This window comes from Bos javanicus, chromosome 16, assembly GCF_032452875.1.
Source record: "Bos javanicus breed banteng chromosome 16, ARS-OSU_banteng_1.0, whole genome shotgun sequence".
Taxonomy (NCBI): domain Eukaryota; kingdom Metazoa; phylum Chordata; class Mammalia; order Artiodactyla; family Bovidae; genus Bos; species Bos javanicus.
Window position 1 is genome coordinate 60,615,314 of NC_083883.1, and position 10,266 is coordinate 60,625,579.

The 10,266-nt window shown below is 42.4% G+C and overlaps 1 protein-coding gene across 10 annotated transcripts in view; it reads left to right on the top strand.

The window, feature by feature from the left end:
- Nucleotides 1-10,266, top strand: part of RASAL2 (RAS protein activator like 2) — a 399,967-nt gene that overhangs the window by 382,491 nt on the left and 7,210 nt on the right. For 5 of the 10 annotated variants that reach the window (XM_061383302.1, XM_061383299.1, XM_061383297.1 and 2 more), the window contains 4 exons: nt 2,790-2,924; nt 4,855-5,057; nt 6,268-6,355; nt 9,297-9,327. In XM_061383302.1, the coding sequence (XP_061239286.1) occupies nt 2,790-2,924; nt 4,855-5,057; nt 6,268-6,355; nt 9,297-9,327 (457 nt within the window). The remainder of the gene's footprint in view (nt 1-2,789; nt 2,925-4,854; nt 5,058-6,267; nt 6,356-9,296; nt 9,328-10,266) is intronic. The other 5 variants (XM_061383303.1, XM_061383304.1, XM_061383300.1 and 2 more) reach the window with 1 other exon arrangement.

The window sequence follows — 10,266 nt, forward strand, 5'->3', positions numbered from 1 at the left end:
ACGGCTTCATCTCAAGCAGCAATTGAAAAGAAAATCCTGGTTTCACAGAAGAGCAGCTTTGCCGTACCCTATGTAGTAAAGTGATAAGATTATGAAATTAAAAAGACATTTGTCTCCTCTAAGTATGGACTTTCTATTAATTTTTAAAGACTCAGAACCATAATATTTTGCCTTTCAGGTGTACATACGTCAAGTAAAACCTAAACCCCTTGTTAAACCATTTTTCTCTGCCAATACTAAAGCAATGTATTGTGCTTTACTTTCAAAATCCAGTAGAGGGAGAACCCAGGGTGTGTGTGTGTGAAGGAACTTGTGGTTTACAAACTGCTTCTATATGCTCTCTCATTTGTTTCTCATAATAACTTTTGAAGTAGATAGTTATCACCTATTTTAATATAAATGAATTCTATAGATCAGTGTTCCCAAAGTGTGATACTCAATTTAAGTATACAAGTTATTTAATCATGTAATTATGTTAATGTATATTAGAAAAATATTTGACTTAATATGAATTATTTATAAATATATATAAACATCAAACTCATGATTTTACTGATAATATTGCTTAGCAAACTGGAAATGGTTGTTTTATTATTGATTATAATAAATAATATGTCAGTGATGATGTGGTTATGACAAAAATAATGAGAATGATCCACAAATGAATGAAGCATAAGAAGCATCCCTACCACAGTGGCAATGAAGGTAGACTTTGAGAACTGAGGAGACTGCAGTTTAAGACATGTTTATGTTTTTCTTGAGACAGTGGAGAAAATGGCTTTAAAGAAGGAATTTCTAGAAGTTCATTCCCAGTTGCTTATGTGTACCACAGGCATGAAGCCATTTTTATAGATGCATATCCGTCATCTGTATAAATCAACCAAACCAGGTTCTTCTTCAAATCTTTAAGAAATACCTTCATACTTTTTTAAATTGTATTCATATCTCTTTCTGACTGCACTGGGTCTTCACTGCTGCGTACAGGCTTTCTCTAGCTGCAGCGCTCAGGCATCTCCTTGCTGGGGCTTCTCTTGTCGTGGAGCACAGGCTCTGGAGCGCTTGAGCTCAGAAGTTGATGGCTCACGGGCTTAGTCACCCCACGGCATGTGGGATCTTCCCCGACCCGAGACTGAACCTGAGTCCCCTACATTGGCAGGCGGATCGTAACCACTGGATCGCCAAGGGAAGCCCCTCCTACTACTTTTGTATGAATATTTTTCAGTCTGCCCAAATAACCTTTTTGCTTTTGCATCCACTTTTTTCATCTAGTCTTTCTAAACCTCAAAGTGATCAAAATACCCCTTATTTTAAAATATCTATATATTTAGAGTTTAACCAGGTTTTATTCCAGAACAAGATAAAGATTCTTAAGGCTTATAGCTCTGCATGAGAGAGAAAATTCCCTTCCAACTATTTATAGAGTATTGCTCCTCAAAGTAGAAATTGATTTTAATTATAAAAAGGCTAACTCACAGAAAATGCTTTTTTCTATCTGTTTCTCAGGAAAGCTAGAGAAAAATAACTTGCTGTCTATTTCCAGCATTGTTTAGGAAGGAACCACTATGTTCAGTCATTATTGTTTAGTCACCAAGTCATGTCTGACTCTTTGCAGCCCCGTGGACTACAGCATGCCAGGCTCCTCTGCCCATGGGATTTCCCAGGCCAGAATACTGGAGTGGGTTGCCATTTCCTACTCCAGGGGATCTTCCCGACCCAGAAATCGAGCCACCCATGTCTCCTACAGTGCTGGAGGATTGTTTACCTCTGAGCCACCAGGAAAACCCAGTAGTAGCCTAATACAAATTGTCATATCCAGTGCAAGGTTTCTAAGATAAATATAGTAATAACATCTAAGTTCTATAGTACTCTGTAGTTTCCAAAGAATTTTTACATACATTGTATTATTCCATCCTCGGAACTCCCAGGGAGATGCTCGGGATAGGTACTGATGGTGGTGGTAACCCTACTCAATAGATGGAAAAAAGTATCTAAGAGATTAAGGGACAGGGTAAGTGGTAGAGTTGCTACTCAAGGCCAGAATTCTTTTCATTCTGCATCCTTTTCTGTTGCCCTTACAAAAGGGCAATTTATCTAGCTCTCCTAACTGGATAGAAATATCCCTTGGACTAGGCTGATATCCATTGTTGTGATGCTATATTCATCAAGAAACTTTCTGGTAAAATATGGACTTATGGATCTTAACCCATCAAGAAGTCAGTGCTCTATAAAAATGACCAATATCAAAACACCAGTATCGAAAAGTGATTTTTTCTCTTTCCCTAAATGGCTGATGTGAAAATTAAGAACTTGGCATTCTGATATATAAATCGGTTAGCTACCTTGTGAGTTGTTTAGCATTAAACGGTTCCTTGGTTCCTGAGCATTCCTGGTTAAACAGGTGTTTCCTCACCCGAGCAGTCAGCCATCAAGTTGCATTTTCTCTCTCTCCTCTGTGAACACTGTAATTTCATTAGGTAATGACCTAATGAAACCACTGGACTAATTAACAGTTTTAAGGCCTTGGCTTTTCCTGTTTGGGGGTGGGGGCGTGGTGTGGGGAGGCAGATTCTTAGAAGTGATTTCTGTTTACAATATTTCTGAATATTTATTCTTATACCAATGGATATCCTCTTCTCTCACCCCCAGCCCTGGCAGTAATATTATTTAGAACTGAGAGCATTTATCAGAAAACAGGGATCACAGTTATGCCTTCCAAGAATAGCTGTCTTTGTGGAACATAACTGCAGATGAGCTCTTTCGGGAAATGCTAACGGGTATTTCTGATGCAGGTTCAGTCACCTGTGGACTCCGCCACAATGTCCCCAGTCGAGAGGACAGCAGCCTGGGTCCTGAACAATGGGCAGTATGAAGAGGACGTGGAAGAGGCTGAGCAAAATCAGGACGAAGCCAAGCATGCTGAGAAGGTAGGATGTAGTCTGCGCTTATTGACTTACTGTCCCCACTGGTAGACCACACACAGGGTCATCTAGTCAGGAACGTGATCTCCCCAAGTTCAGCTCCACCTCTTATGTTAACCCTTCGATGCATATTCATGTATATTATTTCAGTAGTGGCTGCATGTGAAAATATGCAGAGATGTCCATCAAGTTGACTTCAAGCTCTAGTGCAAGGGGAGAATGCATTCTAATATATATTTTGTTTTAATATGGGTTCCCTGAATTTCAAGAAAATTCTGTTATTCATTTCTAATCATTTTAAGTGAATATTTCGTGTTTCTGTATAACTAAACACGTCCAAAATTACCCTTGGACTAGACTTCCTTTCTATATCTTTGTAGTGATTTTGCCTTTTTTTGTTTCCTTTTCTCCTTTTCTGGATAAAGAATTTGTAATGCTATAGATGATTTTTAAAAGACATCAACATCAAAAGAAAAAAACTGAAAAAAAAGACATTAACTATTGCTTCAGTTTTGTTAAGAAAAGTTGACATGAAGAAAAAGGATTATGACACAAGAACCATGATGTCATGTACAGCATTATCTCATTTAATTAGCCAGACAACTAGCTTCTGTTTATCAGCATAATCCTAAAAGCTGTGCTTATTGATGCAGTCTGCCTCTTCAGACTGTGTAAGAACTGTCATCTTTGACCTTCTGGATTAATAAGCATAGTGTAGGACCATGACATTGGATAGGCAGAAGCTAATTGTCCAATTGTTGATTAAATGAGATATGACATGAAAATACATTGCATTTTACAAAGCAACATATAGGTTTATCATTAATGACTAACAAATTTGAGTAGACCATATACAAGAAAACTTAATGCTTCTTACCTCATCCAGAAATTTGACATTCCAGTTATTCAGACCCCAACCACAGTAGCTTCAGTACAAAAAAGGACCAGGTAACCAATTGAATTCTATGAAACTTGAGTGAGAATTTGTTATATAAAACTTTGGTGAGAAAACAGGCGTATATATGTGTTCCAACAAGCAGTGGCAAATTGGGCAGATGAACAGCATCATAAAAGTGGGCCAAGAGGCAGTGTTAAAGAACACGTGGGCCTTTTGCTTAGAGCCTGTGACCTGAGTGTTACGCTTCCGTGGACAGGGAGGAAGCAGCAATAACATATTGTGCTATAAAAGTATTGATTTAGTAGCTTGTCAGTACAGAAGTGCTGCTTGCTCTTTAAAGGGCTGATTCTAAGGGTGAAAGAATGGCAATCTGATGAGTCAAGCCATGTCAGAGATCCTACAACACAGGAGATGCTACAGAAGCCTTTCTCTTGTAGACAGCTGGCTTTTGGCTTATTTTAAGCTTCTAAGTGCCTGCCTGGCCTTCTTTTTTTTTTCCTGTTCCCGTTGGATACCATCACAGATTGGTATTGATGTGGCTTGCAGCAACCTCTAGTTTAGTGTGGAGAATGATATATAAATATATACATTTGGAATGCAGAGTTAAGGAGGCAGGCAGAGCTCCATTACCATGTATGCCTGGGGATCATTTTGAAGAGTATCAGCAGCCATGGAATGGCTGCTCACGCAGCATCCAGCTATACTGCTTAGGGTTTGATTAAAAAAAAAATCAATCACTGACATCTAAAACCAGGGTAGCTCTAGTTTTTCTCTCCTTGTCTTTGGCATCTCTTCTCTTCTGCTCTCCCTGGTGGCTCAGATGGTAAAGAATCTGCCTGCAATGCTGGAGAGAGACCTGGGTTCTATCCTTGGGGTCAGGAAAATCCCCTGGAGAAGGAAATGGCAACTCACTCTGGTATTCTTGCCTGGAAAGTCCCATGGACAGAGGAGCCTGGCGGGCTGCAGTCCATGGGGTCACAAAGAGTCAGACGCAACTGAGCGACTAACACTTTCACTTTTCTTTGTCCTCTGCTCTAGTACGAACAGGAAATCACCAAACTGAAGGAGCGCCTGCGCGTGTCCAGCCGGCGACTCGAGGAGTATGAGCGCCGGTTGCTAGTGCAGGAGCAGCAGATGCAGAAGCTGCTGCTGGAGTACAAGGCCCGGCTGGAGGACAGCGAGGAGCGGCTGCGCAGGCAGCAGGAGGAGAAGGACAGCCAGATGAAGAGCATCATCAGCAGGTCAGAGGCCGCCTGGGAGCGTACATGGGCTGGCTCGGGGCACGAAGAGGCGGGATGATGGCTAGAGGATCCTAAAGCAAGCACTGCGTGTCCTCCGTGATACTCTCTACAGGGGTGAAGGCTGGCTGTATCTCTTACACTTTTCCACATGTGAGACCTTAGTGCACTTCCTCTGAGGTAGCCAAATTTTCTTTAGTTGTAACAATCAGAAACAGTTAAAACTTAGTGACTCACTTAAGAGGTCTTAGAGCAAAACTGAATTTTAAAAGTGTCAGTATCCAGCGTCCAAGACTAATTTAGATTTTTACAAGTCCAGAGAGGTCTAAGACACTGCACATCTTTAGAGCCAGAGAATCAAGGCAGAGGGCCAAGAACGTCCGAGGAAGACCAAGGGAGGGGTGCAATTTTACGAAACACTACATAGCACTGACTGTGGGCCAGGCACTTGTCTAAGCACTTTACAAATAAAATTTGTTTACTCTGTTACTGATAATTTGTTTAATGCCAGCCTCTGAGGTCAGCATTATTATTCTTCTTCTCCTCTTACAAATAAAGAAACAGGCAACAAATTCATTATGTCACTTGCCCAAGGTCACTTAGTGGTGCAACGGGTTTGAAGCCAGGTAGTCAAGCCCTAGCTCAATGCTCACAACCGCTGTGCTTCAGTTGTTAAGTGCCGTAGGCAGGTTGAAAGAGGTCTGTTGTTTTAGCAGCACAGAAGGATTTAGCAGTCTTACTGAGAGCCCTTCCATGGGGTTAAACGTCAGGGGATTAAGATATGAAATGCATGAGAAAAAAAGTAGACCTACTATGTGTCGTGTACACTCAGAGGACATTTAGCTGTTCAGGGGAAGGAAAGGTCAGCTGTCACAAAATAATGAGATTAAAAAAGGGTTTGATTTGTGTCAGTAGGTTTGCTGTTTTAAAATGAAATAAGTTGTGCTAAGGAAAGGATCTGATAGAAGAGAGGGAGATAATGATGGTGAGAGTGCTACTGCAGAGGAGATGGAAACATTTGGGATCCAGTCCCAGGAGAGGCATCAGCTCTGAATGTCTTCTCCCAAGTCAGGTGAGAAGACAGAGCCTAGTGCAGATCTTGCGCTAGGAAGGAGTGGCAACACTGAGCTGTCCTGAGTGTGGGTGTCTTGTTCTGTGTGTTAGCCTGCTCGCTCCTTGAAGCTGTTGGTCTCTCATTCCCGCCCCATTCTAGGCTAATGGCTGTGGAAGAGGAACTGAAGAAGGATCATGCTGAGATGCAGGCAGTTATTGATGCAAAGCAAAAAATAATCGATGCACAGGTAAGCAGGTTCTCAGTCTAGTGGAAGCGACTGGTTTATCATAACTGTTATCTCCCAACTTCCCATCCCTTGCAAACACCAAGGCATATAACAGAAAACGGCTCATTGGAAAGTTCTCGGCATTACCTTTCAAAGACTTTTTTAAAATGTTTCTTTGCGACCTCTACGACCTTTTCCTTCCTTTACTGGTGACGAATCCATTAACCCAGCAAAGTTTTAGCCTGCTTTAGTACAGGTGCTCGACAAATCTCAACCAGGTGCATGACGGGGTTTACTTCTTTCCTTCTGGAAAGGAGGGCATTCTCTCGGGGGCACCCGTGAAAAGTCCACTGCATGTGTCTGGCTTGTGACCTCCACTGACCATTGCTTGGCTGTGACGTTCACGGTCTCGTCAGTCACGTCCACTGTGCCATCAGCCTCTGGCCCCAAACAGTAGTTGAGCTTCAGGGGAAAGACAGGGCTGCAGAAGGCACCCTGCCTTGTTATTCTTTTGGTTCCGTGACAGGCATCGGTGCCTGGGGTTCACTTGGCCGCCCTTCTCCATTGGTGCTGTGCTTGGAGAGCCTCTTACAGTTGATGAGATCAGAACCTGGGTGTCTGCTCCCTGTAGCTTCTACCTGTGATGCTAACGACACAATGATGGCCAGGGGCTCCTCACAGGTTCTCAGAGCAAAACCCAGGAAGTGTTTCTAATGCCTTTTCATCTTTTCAGTGCAAAACACGGTTGTATTTCTTAGAGTGAAACAAGTAACGAGAGGCAAGTGCCGTTTGGATGTGGCTGGTTTGGCCACTGAATATATCCCCTCCCTAAAGACCACCCAGGCAGGCTTGTGTTTCTCACCCTTAAGTATCATCTCATTTCCGTTAGGTCTGAAATAAAAATGGGAGCAAGGCCTTTGTATGTCCCACTTTCTCCTCTCCCTCTCAGCCAGTATCAGTCTATGGTAGAACCACCCAGTATTCTTAAACACACATTCCATTCCCACTCAGGTTTCCTGACAGAGCTAATGTGGGATGGGGTACATTTTTCAAAGGAATAGGGAGCGAGGCTGAAAGCACCGCCGCGGAAAGTATGCGTCCTGGGCCTCGTCCTCCCTCATACACACAAGACCCGGAAGTCAAGTGCGAGTGCCAGTGCTCTCTTGTGAGCACAGTTCCCAGAAAGATTTGGACCCTTGAACTCTAGTTTCCAGATATTTAGACCTCCTAAGAATCAGAAGAAAGTTCTTAGTTGGTCCTTTCTTTAAATGTGTCCCCAGGGTGGATGACAGAGAAGGAAGGGTTGCAGAGACAAGGCTATCTCGACAGGCATTTATCCAAGAGGCTTAAGAGAAACAGCCTGGGTAAAGACAGTTTAGTCAGGAAAACTAGTATTGCTAAGTGTTCACTTTGGGATTTTTCAACATGAGAGAGAGTTCTATGAATAACTATACCCAAATAGATTTTCATTCTAATAAGATAATACAGATTGTTTTAATAATTTCCGCTGGTCTAAAACCGTGGCAGCCTTAGCAAAGGGAGCTTAGGGGTGTCCCACTCATGGCTGTGTGCATACAGTCCGATTTCCTAGTTGCCTTTTGAGGCAGCCTCATCATTAGCTTCTGAAGATTTCTATCCTACCTTGTCCCCGATTTTGACTTCTAGGTAAGATGGCTGGACATGAAGCAGGAGTCATAGGCATAGCAGGTGAAGGCAAAGGAGGGAAACAGATTCATCAGGGCTCAAAAGCTCTGGAAAGAAAGGGCCTTCTCTCAGTTAACAGGATGGTGTCACCATTCCAGAATGGGAGAACTGTTATCCTCAAAGCACTGGTCAATGTCAGACTTGCAGTCTGGCTAAACTAGACAATAGTTTGGATCCATACCTCAAGGCAATGGTTTTCAAATGGTTTGATTCTATGGACTATTTTGGTGGAACCAGAGGCACCTTCCATAGATCTCTTTCCAGCTGCTCCTCCTGACCACTCAACAACAAGGACTTCTCTCAGCTAATGGATCAAATCACGTCCAGGTTAGCTAAATATCATAAATTACACATTCAAACACAGGCATTACTGTATAGTAAATTTTAAGAGGAGGCTCATTTTGGATCCCTAAAGCATACCTGAGGAGTCCATTAGACCACATTTTGAAAACCATCGCATGATGCCCAGCACAGATGATAAACACTAAAGCTAGCTTTTCAAAAATTATAATCCCCTTAAAAGGAAGGGGATTCCCAATTCCAGCTGCTGTCTCACTGACACATTAAAAATCCTTTTCTAGCAAAAGACTGTGAAAATCCTTTGGTATCCTTTGTAGCAAATGCCTCTTCCTCTGAAAGATTAAGTAACTTAACATCTTAAGTGTTTGATGGAGCAGAGCAACCCTTCCAGCAACATTTGCTAGAATGAGGACATGTTTTGGGGTGAAAGCTTCCCAGTGAGGTAATGCACACTTACTTCCGTGCCCCTGATACCTGCCTTGGTGCCACTGGCAGTTAAAAAATATTTCTGAAGTGAATTGCTTTCCTTATACTAGCATCGGGCCCAACACTTCCCAAAACAGGACAGGACAAGTACCCAGTGAATGGGTTTCCATCTCTCTCAGCAGCCATGTGCCCCTCCAGACCAGGCTTGTCCCTGAATTCAGCCTCTTCATCTCCTAGAGTCAGTTCATGCTCCGCGGCCCCCCTGGGGTCAGCCACTTTCTAACTGGAACTGGGAGATGATGAGTATTCCCCTAGTGACCCTGTCCTAGGAGATGAGATCCTGGTGATGGTACTAAGGGGTCATTTCTTAAACATCAGACCAGGGGCTGTGCTGCCTTCCACCCCAACCTCCCCCCTGCTCCAGGGATCTCTCCAGGTGACTCAAATGGAGAACAGAAAAGGGCGTCCTAGGAGAAGCAAGCAGCTGCCTAGTTACTGTTGCAAGTGATATCTCCACTGTGTTAAATTACAGGTCATAAATGGAGATGAGATTATGCAAACAGGCAAGTAACCCCGTCCGTCCGTTCTCTAGCTGAGCAGTTCCCAGCCCTGGCCCGATGCACTGGCCTCCTACACATTCCAGCTCCTGCACTCCCCACACTCAAAGCCCTTCCTGTCAGGCCGGAACTAGATTGCTCTGCCGTTCACGCCAGGCAGAATGAAAATGTCAAGGCATCTTTTGCCAACTGAACTTGACTTTCAAAAGTCCCTGTTTGATTTTTTTGTTTGTTTGTTTTATTTTGAAAGGTTGGCACTTGGAGGGGAAGTTACAAAAGGGAGTTTGTCCACTTGGAAGTTTTCAACTGTTGAATAAAAGGGTTGCTTGACTTTAGTTGTTACTCTTGCAGGAAATAAATAAATACAGCCATTCTTAGTCTTCTTTTTGACCCTTTATGAGTCAAATAATTTTTCATGAATGCCTAATTTCTTTGGGTCAACCCTAGAGAATCCTTTAGTCCTTAGAACTGAGACATTATAATTTATCCTAATACTGAAATACCTTCTTTTTTAATCATTTTGAGATATTACCAGTCTTTCTGCTCAGAGATCATTTCTAACCATAGTAGCGGGGAACATCATATCTGGTTCCCACCCCCTTTTCCCTGGTAGTCACCGGCCAACCCTTACTTCCTGACTTTTAAAAGATCTAAACTTGTTACCTCAGTAAACTCCATTGGCAGTAATTTTTTTTTTAATTATCTTTTTTAAAGCCTTGTAGTTCTTTATTTCTTTCAAGTTTTGCTTATCCTTAAAACAAGTTACCTTCCCAGAGTATAAATCTTATGCTAGATTTGTGGTTAATTAATAATGCTGATTTTTTTATATATATGTATCTTACCCCCTGAGTTCTCTATCAGGGAAAGGAAAAAAAATTTAATGATATTAACAAGTGTGAGCTAGTTTTTTTTCATAATTTTGAAACTGATCACCAGCCCTGCTCC